We start from the raw sequence: 18,413 nt of genomic DNA on the forward strand, positions 1-18,413 counted from the left end.
AGACTGGGGGGGTAAGGTCAAGGGTGGGGTGCAGGTTGCGAGGAGGGATTCTCACACGAATAGCTGTGCCTGAAATAATCATATACCTATAGGAGCGCTTAAAATATACCTGGGACCCACTCAAAGGCCTATGGTTCCCCCGGGACTCAGAGGCAGGTCACCAACTTCAGCTTGAGGCCTCTCCAAAGTTTGGATGGAGCATCTTTCCACAGGGAGGGGTATGCCAAGGATGTCTGAAACAGAAGGCCTATTCCTTCCCTCTCTCACAAGCAGGTACCTTCCACAGCTGCTTTCATTTCCTCTGCTCCTGCAATGAGAAACATTCCAGCTCCTTGCTTCCCCTTCATTTGTAAGCTCATCCCTGAGACCTGCAGACTTGATCTCTAGAAGGGTCCTTGTTCTTTACCTTCCTTTGCTTCTACCTGGTTCAGAGCCTCAGTACATGCTGCTTTGGGCTCTCAGAGACCATGAGTAACAACGCTGAGATTCAGGATCAGGAAATCACTGACGAAGAAATGTCCTAGAGATGAGGTGGGAAAGAAACACACAGCTTATTGGTTTTTCTGTTGTTGTTGTTGAGTTGTATGAGCTATTTGTATATGTTGGAAACTACGCCCTTGTCAGTCCAATCAAAAAATAGGCAGAAGACCTAAATAGACATTTCTCCAAAGAAGACATACAGATGGCCAACAGGCACGTGAAGTGATGCTCAACGTCACTAATTCTTAGAGAAATGCAAATCAAAACTACAGTGAGGTATCACCTCACACTGGTCAGAATGGCCATCATCAAAAAGTTTACAGATAACAAATGCTGGAGAGGGTGTGGAGAAAAGGGAACCCTCCTACACTGTTGGTGGGAATGTAAATTGATACAGCCACTATGGAGAACAGTATGGAGGTTCCTCGAAAAACTAAAAATAGAGCTACCATATGACCCTGCAATCCCACCCCTGGGCATATGTCTGGAGAAATCTCTAATTTCTAATAGGGGTGCATGCATCTAATAAGATGCATGCACCCCTATGTTCATAGCAGCACTATTCATAATAGCCAAGACGTGGAAGTAACCTAAATGTCCATCAACTGGTGAATGGATAAAGAAGATGTGGTGTGTGTGTGTGTGTGTGTGTGTGTATATATATATATATATAATGTATATATATATAAATATTACTCAGACATAAAAAAATGAAATAATACCATTTGCAACAGCATAGATGGACCTAGAAATTATCACACTAAGTGAAGTAAATCAGAAAGAGAAAGACAAATACCATATGATATCACTTATATGTGGAATCTAAAATATGACACAAATGAACTTATTTACAAAACAGAAACAGACTCACAGACTTCGAGAACAAAGTTAACGGTTACCAAAGGGAAAGGGGGTGGGGGAGGGATAAATTAGAATAAAATTTTTTAATCCTATTAACATGTCCTTAGGAGACTCTGCATGGTCTGGCTCTTCCTACCTCTCTGAGATACTTCTCCCCAATACCTTCCTCATTCACACTATTCCAGCCCCACTGGCCTTTCTGTTTCTCAAACATCACAAAATCCCCCGTCTTGGGCCATTTATACTTCCTGGTCCTTGTATTTGGAAAGCTTTTCCTTCAAGCAACCACAGTGGGGATGCTGACAGTGATTAGGGATAGCTACTCCACTTGAGTATTCTTGAGGTGTTTAGGACACAGCAGAATTCCAAGCGGGAAGAGAGAGAAATGGACTATATCCAGGGGGAAACTTATGTCTTATTTCTTAGTCCATCTCCTGCCCCCAGAGCTCCGCTCTCCCCTCCCAACTCGTGTGTCCGTTCCTCCTTTGCATCATTCAGATCATTCAGTCCTCAACTTACGTGTGTCACCCCTTTACAGACCTCATTCTGTAATGAGGTCTTCACCACCTCCCCTGACCAGCGTGGCTAACACAGCTCTGAACACAACTCCATAGCACCCAGGCTCAACTTAACATCTTGCCCTATTCACCATCTTCCTATCATTTCTCAGGACCAGCAATTATCTTACTTATTCATGTGTTTACCTGTTTATTGTGTACTTCCCCCACCCCTGGTCTTGAATATAAAGACTCTTAAGGGCAGAGATTCCATGTGTCTGCTCTCTAGAATAGCCCCTGATGTGACGGCTGTAATAGGCATGTTGAAAACAGCTATTATTACTAAAGTTGCAAGAAGCTAGAGGCGTACCTGTTTTCTAAAGATTTCAATCAGATTTCCCGTTTGGGGGAAAATGATTCTTAAGACTTTTTCCTTCGCAAGCTCTTTGAGAGCTCTAAAATTTATCTTACAATACTTAGAAATATCCTACCTAAACAAGTAAAAGACAGATGAGATATCAGACAGTTTGTATTATTAGACTGTAGACTTTTATTAGAACAAGCATTTCTCATAGCTGTGAGCAAAGCGTTAAAATTCATCAAGCTAACTCACATCTCTTCTCTGCCACGAGGAGGGCCGAAAAGAGAGAGAAAGCCCTTTACACACGTATAGGATCAGCTGGGCAAAGTATTTCAGTGAATGATTCATTGTGGCTATAAGTGTTTGCAAATGTTAAGGCACTGGAGGGCAGGAGGGCTTGTGAGGTGGGACAGGGCACAGATAAAGGATGCCCTATCCCCTCCGACGATCTCCCAGCTTGGTTCCCTAGCATCCCTGGCAGGCACCCAGTCACAAGAAGGGTGAACACTGATTATTCATTATTCTCGTTCAGACACCAAATGATCCAAAAAATTTCACAGCTCTCCTCCCACCATAACTTATTAGAAGATAAATTACACGTTATCAGCTTGCCACTGCACTTCATGTAAATTACACCTCAATAAAGCAGACTTTTATGAATGCCTTTGTGCACTTCAAAAAGCACCTGATGTGAATGAACCACAAAAGAATTGCTCGATTTGTTGGAAGCATTTTTGCTGTGACCTCAAGGGCTGAACATGTGGGGAGAAATTACTTTTTACTTTTTAATACCCAGCGGGCAGGACACTCCGGTGCCCCCGAGGCCGCAGTACCCGTTGGGGATCTTGCTCAGGTACTGCTGGTGGTAATCCTCTGCGTAGTAGAAAGTCTGTCCCTCACGGATGTCGGTGGTGATCAGGCCAAAGCCGTGCTCTGACAGAACCTGTGGAGGGAAAGGCGCCATCAGGACCCGAAGCGCAGGGATCCCGGGAAGGAGGAGGGCCAGGAGGTCAGGATGGGAGGGGCAGACACGTGGCTGGGGGTGCGCAGCGGTCCTTGGGGCCCGGGCTCGGCCACTTCCCTGCTGGGTTATTCTGGGCAACCTTCTCCCTTCGTGTGCCCCAGGGCGCTGGGGTCTGAAATCCGGGCTGGGTTTGATTGGGTTTGGTTCTGACTGTAAGTTATGCTCTACCCTCTACACCACCTCTGCCCCCGTGGGTGTCGGGAGCCCAGGTTTGGGCCCTGTGGGTGTGTGTGAAGCCACCCTGTTTCCAGGGGAAGCAGCAGGGCCGTGTGGCTCCCCGGCTGCCCTGGGGAGGCTGGGGTCCCTGAGGGGATTGGCGCCTGGCTGCGGTGAGAGGGGATGGCGGGGCAGGAGGGGGCGGGGAGGCTGCAGCAGCACCCAGTGCCGACCCCTCTGCCCCCTCACAGGCTGGACAGAGGACCCCCCTCGCCGGCTGTGGCTCTGAGCAGCAGGGACCCCGCCAGGATGCCTGGAGGGCAGGGGCCACCTGGGGTCCGGGCTCTGCCGCTCCAGGCTGGAGCCTCTGGGGAGTGAGGGCAGGGGAGGACGTGGCCTGAGGGCCTGGTCGGTTCCTCACCGCCCTCTGTGACCCAGTTTAAGGCCTGGTGGCATCTGCTGCCAGGCAAGGAACACATGTAAACACCAGTGGGGGAGGACAGCGGAGCTATTTGGGGCAGGAGACGGATGAAGAACTCGTCATTGTTCCCCATGGATCTTAGCCCGTTTCCTTTCCCTTTTGGATTTCAGCTGTGCCCTATTTCTTTCCTGGTACAGGCTGCTCGGGGTATCTGAGCGCAAGGCAGCAGAGACGCGACCCAGGTTCACTGATTCCATTTTGGACAGGGGTGCGCGGCCGAGCCCCAACTTGTGTTTTCATGATGGAACTGACCGGGCTCTGACCGTCGTTGGTCCATTTAAGATGACGTCCTCAAATCGGCACAGCACAGGGAATCCAATTTAATACTCAGCACGAGTCCCTGATTTTCCCTGAGAACCTTCACCTTCTTCCTAAATGTCCGCCCAGCCCTCTGCGCCAGAATGAAGCTGACTGCGGATCTGACGCCAGGCAGACCCAGGATGGGTAAAGGAAGGATCCTGACTAAGGCGGGCGGGTTGGAGCCCGCAGCTCAGAGGCGGCCCGTTTCCTTACAAGGGTTAGACAGGAGAATGGCGAGCCATTCTGACTTCAGTTCTGGCAGTTCTGTGTAAACGAGCGATTATCGAGGGTTTACCATATGCCACGCTCTGGGTTAACTTCAGCCTCACGGCAGCCGTCTGAAAGAAGTATTGATGCTATTATTATCGTCCATATTTAAAAGTCTGTGTCCGATACTGCGTCTTGGCCCCTGACACCCTCGGCTCGCCCTGCTATTGCATTGGCTGCAAGCTGGGAAAATGCTTTTCTGACATCCCACCGCCTGCCGTGCCCCGGTTGAGATCCCGCCGATGGGAGAAGGGCACGTGACAGCTGGCGGGTAAATCCGAGGAGAAGCTGTTATCGGCCAGGTGCAGCTGTGGGGATGGGCACGAGCACTGGCAGAGGGCAGACCTGGGGCTCTGACCCCTGTGCTGTGGGCAATCAAAGCCATCGCAATGATTTCTAGCCACTTCTGTAACTTCTTGGCCTCCTGAAACCCAGAGGTGCTGTTCCCTGACCTTCACTCCACCAGCCTTTCAAATGATTCTGGAAGCACCAAATTCCCTTTGTGAAACCCGCCCCGCTTAAAATATCTCCAACACTTTCCGTTTCTGTGATGAACCGCGACGAACATGGCATTTAGTGCCAGGAATGTGTTCAGGAACCAGAACCTGCGTGAGCACGAGGACCCGGGACTGGTTAACTGTCTGGGCAGACTTCGAGTCGGGAGTGACCTCCCGGCTAGTCCTCTGCGCGGGCCTCCTCCCCACTCGCAGCCCTCCCGCCTGCCCGCATCTTTCTTCTTCACAAATGGCCATCCTGGTACAAACAAGGACGGCCTTCCCGAGGCCCTGGAGGCCGCAGCCGCCGTCTCCAGAAGCTTCTTTTCCCCGAGGTAGGGAGGCCGGTGCCAGTGGGCGCTATTGCCTTGCTACCCTCCCCCTCTCACGCCAGCTCCGAGCGACCCCTGCCCACGACCACCCCAGGGGGAGCAGCGGGAAGGGAGGTGTGGGGAGGGGGCTGCAGTACCAGGATCCACCACAAGATGGCAGGAAAAACCGAGAATAAAAAGCGATGAAAACCCGCAGGAGACAGACCCACACGCTGCCCTCTTGCGCCTCCCATTAGGCTGGGACATTCTGGCCACGTCTGCTCTACGGTGGACGTCGCCCCCGTGCACTGGGCCAGCAGCGTCCAGGCTGAGGCCTCACTTAGCACGGGGCTGTCCTCAACCTCGCTCTGAAACTGGGGAAAGGGGACAAAAGCGCCCAAAAGAAACTAGATGTACAACAGAGGAAGTGGGAAAACGAAAACCCTATCTTGTCTCTATTTCCCTCCTTCCCAGAGCCCCGGCCCTCTGCTTCCTCACTTGCATCCGGAGGGACACACACACACACACCCTAGAGCTGCTGGGAGAGCCGGCTGCTGGTAATAGCTCCTCCTTAAACCCTGATCCCTGGGAGAACCTGCCGGCCCTTCCCTCTTCCTGCTGGGTCCCACCCCACCTCAGCCTCACTCCCTCCCCGTTCTCTAGCTCTTTCCTTTCCCTCTCTACGTACTATTTTCTTGGGTCGTGTTGACCCCTACATATTTCCTGAACATTCCATTCCCTTGCACACGACCTCCTTAGAATGTTCCCTCTTCTCCATGGCATGAACTCCTACCCACCTCTCAGGTCAAATGTCTCCACCTGTATAAAACCTTTCCTGATTCATTAGGGCTGAAGTTAGTCCATCTTCTAGGCTCCCACGACACTGCCACCCCTTATGGCGCTTGAGACATCGCATCGCAATTATCCACTTCCACTCCCCTCTGGCATTACACGTGCTGGACCGCGTGCTCCTTGACAGTATGGACTGTCTTGTTTCTCTACCTTATCTCGGCGCTTAATGTATCAATATAAGAAATGAGTGAACGAGTCTTGGGGATCTCTTGGCGCTCCTCTTAACCTTCGGGTTTCCACCTGGGTCCCTGCTGCTGCCTCAAGCCAAAGCACCTCCTTGGGGACCTGGGAAGGGGCAGCGAGGAGGAGCTCGGGGACCAGGAAGCTGAGTGGGTCCGTCACTTTCCTTGTCACAGACTCTCGGCCAGTTTCCCAGGGCGGGTTTACTCTTTAGACCATGCGTTGCAGCGGCCGTGTCCGTGGAGAGAGGGCCAATCATCTTGCACAGAAGGATGGCCTCAGCATCACCTGCAGCTCCCGAAAAAGCCCTTTCACTCTTTGGGGGCGGGGGTGACTGAGGTGATGGGGGTGGTGGGCAATGAAGACCGGGTTATAGATGGTCCCTCTGGCCCCCAAAGTCCAGTCTGGCCTCATGCCCAAGCTGTGCTGGTGCTGACGGGTGCACCTCAGTCTCCAGACCCTTCTCCTAAAGCATCTCCGTGCGCCAGGTCCCCAATCAGTTACTGGGGCTGTCGTAAGTAATTTGTGACTGATAACGGCAACGTCGTTGTTTGTAACTTACTTTTCCTTCATGAATTAGGGCAGATGGAAGGCTACCCCGATCCTCGCATCATTCGCGCTCACCTGCCCACTCGCGTGGGAGGGCAGGGAGTGTCGGGAGAGCTAGAACATGTGTGGCCTCCCCCATCATCCACGACAGGGACCACACCGATGACAGGCCGTTCCTGATTATAGAAATGATGAATCACATCACCCACAGAGGTTCCTGGTATCTTATAAAAAGGAAGCTGTACCCATGAGAGTGGGCTGCCCATAGGAAAATCATGGCAGATAAAGAGTTGAAAGCAGCTGCAGCAAACGCTCTGGCCTCAAGCATAGCCAACCTCTCAGAATGAATCCCTGGGGGACCCCAGGCTAGTGGGCCCTGCCTCCAGACCGGGCCGACGTCGCCCAAGGAGACTCTGTGCTCTTCCTTCAGACTCTACAGAGCCACCTTTGAAACGGAGTGCAGAGCGTGAGGTCAAAGTGACCTCCCCCGGATGGCTCAAACCCCTGTCAGATGCCTCCAGGAAACACGCTCTCTCGCTGGTCAACCCCCAGGCCCAACTCATTCTTCGTCACTCCAGGCTCCAGGGCTGTTCACCCACAGCCACTCAGAAGGGCGGCCCTGCACATCCGCTTGCTTTGCCTGTTCCCTCACCAGGACCAGCCCCCGAGGAAGAGCCACTGGGCCTAACTGGCCCCTACGCCCAGCCCTCATTTTTCTACCTTCCACTCTTGTTGACGCCAAAACAGTTATCTAGAGCTCCTTGTTTGTTGCATTTTTATTTTTATTTTTGCTGATTTTTAAGAAGGAAGTAAGTGGGGTCTAACGTGAAATAACGCACATCAGTGTGACACCTGGTTCTGAATCTCTTGTGGGAGGGGCACCTAGTAGAACTGATCAGATGCTTTTCTCACAGACTCTTACTTCACCCTTTTCTTACATGGCCCCAGGAAGCCTCCTCTGCCTTTATTCTCTTATCATTTTCTTCCCGGAAGCAGCTTTTCTATCTGTAAAATGGGCACGATACTTCCCTCAATGCGCTATGATGAGAGTCCAAGACGGCGCAGAGCATCCTGGCACATTCTGACTACGTGGTAGTCCTGACCTACTTCCCCATCAGTGCCCACCCTGGGGGAAAGGAGCCCACCATCTTGCCCTCCTTAGGCAGGCCTTCATCTCCACCCGCGGGCACGTCCTAATTCTACAGCTGCACAGCCCATCTCTGTGGAGCAGGAAAAAGAGGTGGGGGGGTCAATAAGCTGGGGCAGAGCTCCCAGCTCCCAAGCAGTGTCTCCAGCCCCAGCCTGTGGAGGAGGTGGCCAGGCCGTTCCCTTACAGATGTTCTGCCAGCGGGAGTGTCCTGGGCCCAACCCACCCTTCCAGGGCTGCCAGCAGGAAGCCTTTCTTTTAATAAAATTAATGAACACGTGACCTTTCCGCTTACTGCAACCCGCTAAGAAGCTCACTGTTAGCGTCGCTGAGATTCTCCAGGTGCCCAGGGATACAAAGCGTATTGCGTAGAAACGACAGGCTCTGAGGCCACACTGAATGTTGCCTGGAGGCCACAGCAGTGCAGGCCATGCTGGAGCATCAACAGGTAGGGCGAGAAGTGTATCAAGGCAGAGAAGCAGCCTCAATCCCAAGTCCTTGTGTTCGTCCTGAACTGCAGTGTCTCCAAAGGGCTTCCGCACGCACCGTAGTCCATGCGAGGCTTTCACTGACTGAAGAGGGGAGAATTGTCCTCTAATTTCTCAGCGGAGGACACCAAAGCGCAGGCAGAGCGGAGGCTTGTCCAGAGCCACTCATCAGTGACAGGACGAGAACCTGTCTCCTGACTATTTCCAGCACTGCTACAAGACCACCGTGGCCAGACGAAGGAGCTACCCTCCCCTTAGAGAGGGACAGGTCACTATTTCAAAATATCCAAGAGACCTAGACACTTATATTTGGATCATACTCTCCCCACCCTGCTCACATCCCTGGACCTCAAAACATGTGACATATTTCTTGGTCACCTCACTGACTTTCTTTAAAATTGTGGGAAAATACACATAACTTCAAATTCTCCATCTTAACCATTTTCAGGTATACAGTTCAGTAGTGTTTTGTACATTCACATTGCTGCGTGACTAGTCTCCAGAACTTTTTATCTTGCAAAACTAAAACTCTGTCCCCATTAAATAACAACTCCCCATTCCTCCCTCCCCACCGTCCCTCATACCCACCATTTTACTTTCTGTCTCTGTAAATCTGACTATTTTAGGTACTCAGAAATGGGATCCTACAGTGTTTGTCCTTTTGTGACTGGCTTCTTTCGCTCAGCATAATGTCCTTGAGGTTCATCCATGTTGTAGCCTGTGTCAGAATTTCCTTCCTTTTCAAGGCTGAATAGTATTCCGCTGTATGTATGCATCACATTTTGTTTACCCCTTCATCCCTCAATGGACACTGGGTTGCTTGTCATTGCTTTTTTTCAGCTGTCAAATAACACTGTTTGCTGCATGACAAGCCCACCCCATGACAGTTACACAGATCCTTCCTGGATTGTTTTTATCAGTTGCCCCCCGTTTTGACGTTAATCTCCTCCAAGGAAGTGCAAAAGGAGTTCAACAGTAAAAAGACTTGCTGCAAACATGTGGTTCGGTTATTCTTTATCTTGTCCCACCTCAACTGATGCCACCTATCAATGACTGCATTGTAAAGATGGAGGGCCAATCAGAGAGCTCCTCTAAGGCCCCCTAATAGAGAGATGGCACTGCCTGCCTCCCAGCCACTCAGAGGGATAAATGCCCCCCCCCCCCCACCAAATACTGAATTCCACAAACTTTCCAAGTATCATTTGAATCCAAAAGATGGCAGAAGACCTACTTCAAGTGTCAGGAAAGCAGAGTTTGCATGTTAAATGCTAGGCTCCACATCGATTTTCTGATGGATGTCAGAGGAGGGGCTTGCAGGGCCCTCCAAAGGGGCAGACGCAAGCTTAGGACGGTCGCCCTGTCTTTCATTTTCTCATTTCATCACGCTAGGAATCCTGTAGGGGTGGGGGAATAGTTATTCTGACTCCACCCACAAGGAAACTCAAAGAGATTAAGAATCACGCTCAAATTCATGTGCCTGGAGAGTTACCAGTGGGTCTGGGATAAGAATCCAGATCTGTCTGGCTCTGGATTTCATGCTCCTTTCCACATACATGCTGTCCCTGGAATTTGGAAATACAGGATGGGTGAGACCCCAGGGAGCTGAGTCTGCCCTGTCCTGCCACACACGTGTCTTAGGTATAGAAGGTCAGTATGAACCCACCAGGAAGCTTGAGCTGGAATTCTACAGAGCAGGACAGGGATGGGTGAGGGGGTGGCTCTAGAGACACTGGCACACGTGTGTGTACACATGTGTGTGGGCGAGGATGTATGTACACATTTGCATGTGTGTCCTCACACGTATGTGAATACAAGTGCACATGAGAATACCAAGCGATATACATTCAACCCCCATGTTAGATGGAGTGACTTATGGACACCTTCTCTTTTTAGAAAATATATCATCATAAAAAAGAAACCCCAATTTATGATAGGGGATCTTAACATCTTGTGGGGGGCGGGTCATGGATTCTCTCGAAGATCTGATAAACACTGTGGACATTCTTCTCACATAAACTCACGATCAAATATTTGCTTATAATTTCAAAGTATCCTATGACCCTTTGAGTCCATCCATGGGCCCTGTATTCGGAACCTTTGGACACAAAAAGTCATCACGGCAACCGCCCACCCCCCCTTCTTAGGGCGCTGGAACGTGCCGGCGGCATGTCCAATGGGCAATGAGCATTTTCAAGACAGTCTGAAGGCCCAATGAGAAACAGCTCTGCTGACAATGAGAAAGTCACCAGGAAGGGAGAAGGTACCTGATGAGTTCAAACCTCATCAGATGCATATTTTTTAAAGCCTCATTAAGTCTGATCCAAGCAAACCCCGTCTCCTCCACCCACCAGAAGAAATTAGCCTTACCTTAAGTGTTCGGTTTTTATGTAATTATTTGTAAAGTGTAAGCGTGTGTCATTTGATTTTATGATCATTTTTTAAAGATATTTTAACGGTAAGAACTTAGTGTCCTAGAACGGAAATCCAGTTTATGATACTGAGCCCACAGGAGATTAGGGTTTGGTTTGGCTTTTAACAGATCAACCTGAGACTGCTGCCCCGCAGGCCCACCAGCTCTCCTTTACAGAGGAAAAGGCTCCCGGCAGGACCCAAGAGACCCTGATGCTGGCCTGCACTCTGCCCTCTAGTGGCAGCAGGGAGCATATACAGGCACAGCCCCTCCTTGGTTCCTACTTTGCCCTTCTGAACTGAGGGCCCTTCAGTTCGTTCCAGATCTAACTCCATCGAATCCCGTGCTATGTTTCCATCCTGCGCGTGTGCGCGTGCACACACACACACATACACACACCCCACACACACCCGTGCAGGTTTAATAAGCTCAGCCAATGCCGATGCCCAAGTCAGCAGTTTTATTCCATTGGCAGCTTCTGGCTGACCAGATTGCCATCAATCAAAACTTCGGAGAAAGGATATAAAGTGACTGGCATGGCTTTTAAATAAAACCACTCGAAAGAAAAAAACAGCATCTCTTCCGAGCTGAGCAGAGGCACGTGTGTTGGCAGCTCAGCACCATGCCCCTGCAGTGGCGTGGGGAGCAGGTTTGCCACTGCCCACAGGGGTTCAGCTTCAGCCCCAAGGAGGAGGTGGACAGGCTGCCCGCCTCCTGTACCAGGGAGGACCCTGGGACAACAGGAGCTCGAGGCTCTGGACCCATGGATACCGCCCCCTGCAACCCCTCAGTGGCCGTCAGCACTTGCAAGGGCGAGCAGGAGATCCTGGGACAGAGACGTGACACGGACAAGGAGGGTGCTCGATGGGGCTGAAGCTTTTATGAGGCCCAGTCAGAGCTGCACTGACCCTTCCCAGCTCCGTGAAACCATGGGAGGCACAGCAGACAGAGGTGACACAATTAGGTCTAATTTGGTCCATTTACCCAACCTGCTTATGCAAATGGTGGCCTCTGGATGGAAGGATTCTGGCTTCTGAGAACAGCTGCAGCATCCTTGTGCTCTGTCCTTCCCCAGACTCTGCAGTTGTGTTGAGCTGTTAATGACTTTCATTATTTATTCCTCTGTGTCCCCCTTGCCTGTGAGGTAAACCACAAGTGTCTGCTGACTGGCAAAGAGGTTTTTCTTGGTTTGCAGCACAAAATGATAGAGCTATGAGCCGAGTTCTGTCTCTGCAGAGAAGGGGACAGGGAAGGAGTTCGGTGTGGCCAGTAAGGATTCAAAGCTTTCTCCCTGGTCCTCAGAGTGTGGACGATAGGCCAGCAGCTTGTTAGAAATGCAAAATCTGGCTCCCTTCCCGGACCTACTGAATCAGGATCTGAGTTTTAAAACCGTCTCCAGGCGATCCATGTGCATGGATTTGAGAAACTGTGCTCTAGCAGACAAGCACGGCAGACTGTGTTCACGGTCACCAACATCCCTTGCCCTCCCTCTTGATGTCAGGTTGCCTGTACGACTTCCTCTGATCACCAGGATGTGAGAGGAAGGGACTGACGTTCTTCCTGGGAAGAAACTGTCCGGCACCAGCATGAGCTTCGTACCTTCCCCTCTGCCACAGCAGCAGCATCGCTCCCAGCTGGCCCTGCTGCGAGGCGGTGACAATCTGCAGCAAGTCCCCGAACGGAATACTTTATTTCCTCTGTTACAGACCCTGGTTTTCCCTGGTTCGGGGTGTGATGCTGAAAGATCCGGGAAGGCAGGCACTGCTCACGCGAGCCAGTCGTGCGACTTCCCCGCAAATAAGTTTTTTTTTAACTCTCCAATTTGACTTAATTAACTAATTTCAGCAATCATGGTGGGGCATTTGCTAGGCGCCACGCACTGTGCTAGACATTAGGGACAGAGAGGTGAATAAGACGATCTCTAAAGCAGGAATAATGACGGGCATGCGAGCAATCACACCCTAAGTGCCTACTGTGTACGCAGCAGGTGCTCGTGAGGCAAGACTGAGGAAGAAAAGCTCCCTGCGTTCAAGGAGTTTATGGTTTAGGCAGGGAGTCGGGTCACATGATGAGTATGGGATGGCCTGAGAGTGCGGAGTGATGACTGACATGTGGCAAAACGGGAGCCACGCCCACAGGCTGGGGAGTGCAGAGGTGGGTCTGCTCCGAGTACACGGCGGGAGGGGGTCATGAGGCATATTCGAGGGGTGCTGAAGGGCCTGGATGGGGAGCAGGGGAAAGCTGAAAGGGGCTCAGCTGAACAGCAGGAAGAGATGAAAGCAGATGGGGGGCGAGGCCTTTGGAGGCATCAAGTTTATGGCCTGTTTTTCTGTTTGCTCCCATTTAAGGTAACCGAGCTACACAGTTTCTGTCCATCCACTGCCCTGCGATCACAGGGACACGTGGAAACACTCTACAGGATTAGAGGAAGCGCTAGAACCCAGGCAAAGCTGGCCGATGCCTCTCAGTTTCATCTGCTCGGCCGCGGCCACGGCTTTAAGGCAAACTGAGCCAAGGTGGGGACGATATGACTTAGTTGTCATCCTTCACCTCCCCATACCTTATAAATTCCAAGCACCATTTCCTGGGGGCAAGAGGAACTGGGTCCTTCCTCACTTTCTACTGAGTGCCTTGAAAGGAGGAGCCCCGTGTCAGGCTGGGCTGGGTGGCAGCCCCGGCCTGGAAAGGAGGGAGGCTGAGCTGGGCACCCCAGCTGCAGGCCAGGGAGAGAGGCGCAGAGCTGTGTGGCCGAAACGTGCCACTGCCCATTTGCTCTGGCTTCTGCAGCGTCTCCTCCAGCCACGAGGTGGCCAACATCAATCACATGTTCAAGGACCGCTGGTTTCCCTTGCCTTTGAGGTCTGCTGGTTTTGAAACGGAATTCAAGTGACTTTTCCTATACAAGTTTTCCCTTCACGGCTTTTAGTTTGACAGGAAATGGATCTCTCTCCCTCTCCCACTCTCCTCTGAATATATCTCTAAGGGGTTATAATCTGCTTTTTCATATCTGAAATCAATTAACGACAACCTCTGTTTCTGTTATATCCTTAGCGTTCGGGATACAAAAGAATCCACTTGTCACTTTTCAAGGAAGCCAAGGACACTGGCTTTCACCTTGTGGATGAAATGCAGATTTCTTTAAAAGGAAAGATCCTTCATTCTGAAAGGGTGAATAGAAAAGAACTTAAAGCAAAATGCCAGCTGCTTCAGTTGAGAACATTGAGTTCAGCAAGGCAGAGGAACTTTTCTGAGTACCACCATCTCTCATCTACGTATGAATGTCAGCGATTCAGAGCCACAGGAAAGAGTATCTGTCCCCGTGAGAACTGCAGGCAGTGCAGCCAACCATGCTGCCCGAGGCCAGGGGCTTCTCGGGATGCGGGGCTGTCAGTGTTAAAACTAGGAAAGTCTGGGCTCAGTTGGGCTGGCTGGTCACCATAACTGTAAAATGGGTAAAGAGTTCCTGTCGATTACACCTCAAGCACTGGCCACCTTGTTTCACCTGTCTGGGTCTGGGCCTCCATTTCCCCAACTGTAAAACGAAGAGGATTAAACTAGGAGGTCACCCTTCTCTCTGAGCCATGTGTTCCAGACAGAGCCTTTTCTAAACTGTGCTTCTTTTTTTCAGATAACTATTTTATTGAGATATAGTCCACATACCATAAAATTCAGCCTTTTGAAGTTGACACCTCAGTGGTTTTTAGAATAGTCTCAGAGTTGTGACTATTTTTTATCATTTCCACAGCTCAGACTGGACAATTCTGATTCCAATTAACCTAACTTTGTTCTTTCTTCCACCAACTCAGCACCTTTAGTGATTTTGTTTCTGCTTAAGTTATTGTACCTTTGAATTTCTATTTATTTGTATTTAATTCTGCAGTTTCTATTTAGTTCTCTTTTTTAATATAATTTCTCTCTCCTTATTGATATTCTTTATTTGGTGAGCGGTGTTCTCAGATTTTCTTTCCTTTCATTCTTTAGTCATGGTTCCCTTTAGTTCTCTGAGTGTATTTACAATGGCTGATTTAAAGTCTTTGTCTAGTAAGTCTTACTTCCGTGTTTCTTTGTCCCGTAATTTCTTCTTGAAAACTGGGCATCTTAAATAATACAGTGGTAACTGAAAACCAGACTACCCTCCCCCTCGGTTTGCTGCTGTTGCTGCTGTTCATTTGTTCACCGACTTCTTGGACTAGTTCTGTAAAGTGTGTGCTCCCTTCCATGTGTGTCACTGGTATCTCTGCTCGGTCAGCTAATGATTGGGCACAGGGTTCCTTACCTGTCGGGAAGCAACGAGACTTCTACCCTTTGGCCCTCTGTGTGTTGGAGCAAACACAGCTTCAATGCTACAGTGGTTTTTTAACTCTGCCTTTTCTCTCTCTCCTTACTTGTGCAGGGCGTTTTTTTTTTGTTTTTTGTTTTTTGCGGTACGCGGGCCTCTCACTGCTGTGGCCTCTCCCGTTGCGGAGCACAGGCTCCGGATGTGCAGGCTCAGCGGCCATGGCTCACGGGCCCAGCTGCTCCGCGGCATGTGGGATCTTCCCGGACCGGGGCATGAACCTGTGTCCCCTGAATCGGCAGGCGGACTCTCAACCACTGCGCCACCAGGGAAGCCCCCCCCCCTTTTTTTTGGCTGCATGGCACGGCTTGTGGGATCTTAGTTCACCGACCAGGGATTGAACCTGGGCCTAGCCATAAGCCTAACCCTGACTCAGGCCCCCGGAAGTGAAAGCACCAAGTCCTAACCACTGGACCGCCAGGGAATTCCCCTACCTGTGCAGGGCTTTGAGGTCAGCCAGAGGTGAGAGAGTAGCACTTTCTCAGGTATATACATACTGCAGTCTGGCCATCCTTTCATCAACTGAAGGACATCTGGGCTGTTTCCAGTTCAGGGCTGTTATGAATAAAGCTGCTCTGAACATTCAGGTATCGGGTTTGTCTGAACTAAGTCTTAATTATCTTAGGCAAAACCCTAGGAGTGGGACTGCTGGGGCACGTGACAAATGTACACTGAACTTGATAAGAAAGTTCCGGAGCGTTCTGCATTCCTACCAGCAATGTTTGAGAGTTCCTACTGCTTGGCATCTTGTCGGCACCTGGTATTGCCATTATTTTTTAATTTAGCCCTTCTAACTGGTGTGTAGCAGTCTTTCAGTGTGGTTGTAATTGGCATTTCCCTAATGACTAATAATGCCAAGCATCTTTTAATGTTCTTATTTGCCTTCTGTATATCTTCTGTGGTGAACTGTCTGTTCAGATTTTTACCCATTTTTAAATTGACTTACTTGTTGTTATTCTTGAGTTTTGAGAATATATATTCCAAAGGTGCATTTTGATTTCAAATGCACAACCCCTACCCTGAAACTCTATGTTCCCCATGAGCACCTTGGCTCCACATCTGTAACATATTGTTTCATATTTTATATTGTATATAATGTCTGTATCTCTCTTTCTCTACACACACACACACACACACACACACACACACACACAGCACCTTAAGCAATTTTCTTTTTCAATTTAGTTCAAGAAACATTTACTGTGTCCCTATGAAGGCACCATACAAGCTACCAGGGAACCAGAATTGACTAGCCTATGGCCCCAGAAATCGGTGAACTTTAGTTTTTAAGAAATGTGGTTTTAAGTTGGATTAAATTGAGAAATACATAAGAATGACTACATGTAATACATCAACGTTTTGTGTATAAAATTATTTGTTCAGACAAACAGTTGAAACGTTTATTATGACTTTATAGAGGCCACTAATTCTCATTAGAAAATCCTTTCTTTATTTATAGTCAGAAGTATTCCTCATACAGTCCCTTGCCTAAAGTAGCATATATTGTGAAAGAATGCACTTTGCATTAAAAGATCTCTGCTGAAATTTTAAATGAATACTTCTGTATTCTGAGCTCACGAGGTGTGATGAAAGCCAAGTCATGTTCTCTTCAAAGACAAAAGTACAACAACTCTGCACACCTTAGCACACACCCTTTCCCTGCCGAGGAGTGGTGTCCACAGAGCAGCTCAGAAAAATGTTTCACGTAATTGCAGTACAACTGTCTATCTGCAGAACCACTGGAAGAATTTTCTCGAACACAGAGAAAATTAACTCAACAGTAACTTAAAGGGCAACTGTGATTTCTTAAAATCCTCTTACACTGAGTTTAAAAAATGAGACTTAGCAACTTTATTGTTTTTTTATTCACTGATTAAGACAATACAAGTTGTGCTCATTTCAATATTAAGAAATTAAAACCTCCCTTGAGACTTCCTCTGCCCTGGAGTAGGTTACATCTGTCAACTGCAAACAGGCTGGCCAGCTTGCAAGCAGAAATTCTTCCTGGGGCTGCAATATGTATAACCTTGCACTGTATTGTCTAGGGCTAAGAATGAAATGATTGGAATTTTTTTATTATCAAAGGAAACTAAAAATAGGACTATGAAGTAAAATAAAATCTCTAAGAGAAAATGCATTTAAGATCTATTTTGCTTTAATGCTTTCACTTCCAGCCTCACATGGTAGAGAATATATGATGATGCTAAAGAAAGAAAGAAAAGAAGCTTTTGTTGGTTTCCTCTAAGGCTTAAAGCTGACACAGTGCAAGTCAATGGGAGGATGGCCCACAAAAGGCTGTTCCCTGTGATACTCTCAGTGTGCGGTCTAGGAGCTGTAGGTGATGAGCCTGCGCTGCTTCCTAGTTTCAACTGCATCTCAACTTCTAAGCAGGCATCACTGGAGGACTCTTGCCTCTTCATTTCTTCTAATTGCTAATACAGTCACAAAGGAACAAATGACACCCGAGTGGAGATAAGACGGAGGGGTCTGGATTAATGAAGACTCTCTATTCAGGTTGTTCAAGCTTCTTAGCAGTGAAGTACAGTCAGGGTTTTTTTTTTTGAAAGAAGAAAGGAAGGGAGAGAAGAAGGGAGAAAAGAAATGGGAACATAAAAGAGAAGGAATCTGAAATAGGCTATGGGTGTTCTTTGCCAAAGCATAATTTAAATTTTCTTCAAGGCTCAGAACCAGTGGGAGAACTGGAACTCTCTCAAGAGAAGATGGCAGGAACATAAGCTAATTATACAACTTCAATGTGGTAACGCCACCATATCACCGGCACGTTTTCCGGTGAAGGCGATCTGAGCCCATGTAACCTGGAGGTAAGACAATAAAGACAACGGCGCTATATAGTTAAAGCAGTGCTTTGTATCCCCAAGTATCAAAACTTCCTTACAGTATCTCGGGGGTTCTCAAGTAGATCATGTTTGTATAGACGTTAGTGACAAGACGGGTCTGAATTCTATTCCTGGCTCTACCAAACCACGTGACCTTGAGGCCTGGCCATCTCTTCTGCAAAATGGGGATAAGTGACCTCCCTCTCAGTGCTGTTTTGAGGAACAGATGAGATTACATATTCCATTCCAGCAGCCCTGCTCATATGGTGTTAGTTTTTTTTTTTTAAGACGTTATGATCTTTTTGAGCCCTTGGAATGTCCCACTGCGGGAAGTGGCAGGGATTACGCCCAGAGAAGGTCGGAAAACCAGAGCCTACTAACT

General features: G+C 49.0%; 1 protein-coding gene across 1 annotated transcript in view; it reads right to left on the reverse strand.

Moving 5' to 3' along the window:
- Positions 1 to 2,380: 2,380 nt before the first annotated feature.
- The window catches only part of MSRA (methionine sulfoxide reductase A), a 374,946-nt gene continuing 358,913 nt past the window's right edge, over positions 2,381 to 18,413 (reverse strand). Inside the window, exon 6 of the mRNA XM_065878832.1 lies at positions 2,381 to 3,142. Coding sequence (XP_065734904.1) covers positions 2,978 to 3,142 — 165 coding nt within the window. The 3' untranslated portion in view covers positions 2,381 to 2,977. The remainder of the gene's footprint in view (positions 3,143 to 18,413) is intronic.

Source organism: Phocoena phocoena, chromosome 6, assembly GCF_963924675.1.
Source record: "Phocoena phocoena chromosome 6, mPhoPho1.1, whole genome shotgun sequence".
Lineage (NCBI taxonomy): Eukaryota > Metazoa > Chordata > Mammalia > Artiodactyla > Phocoenidae > Phocoena > Phocoena phocoena.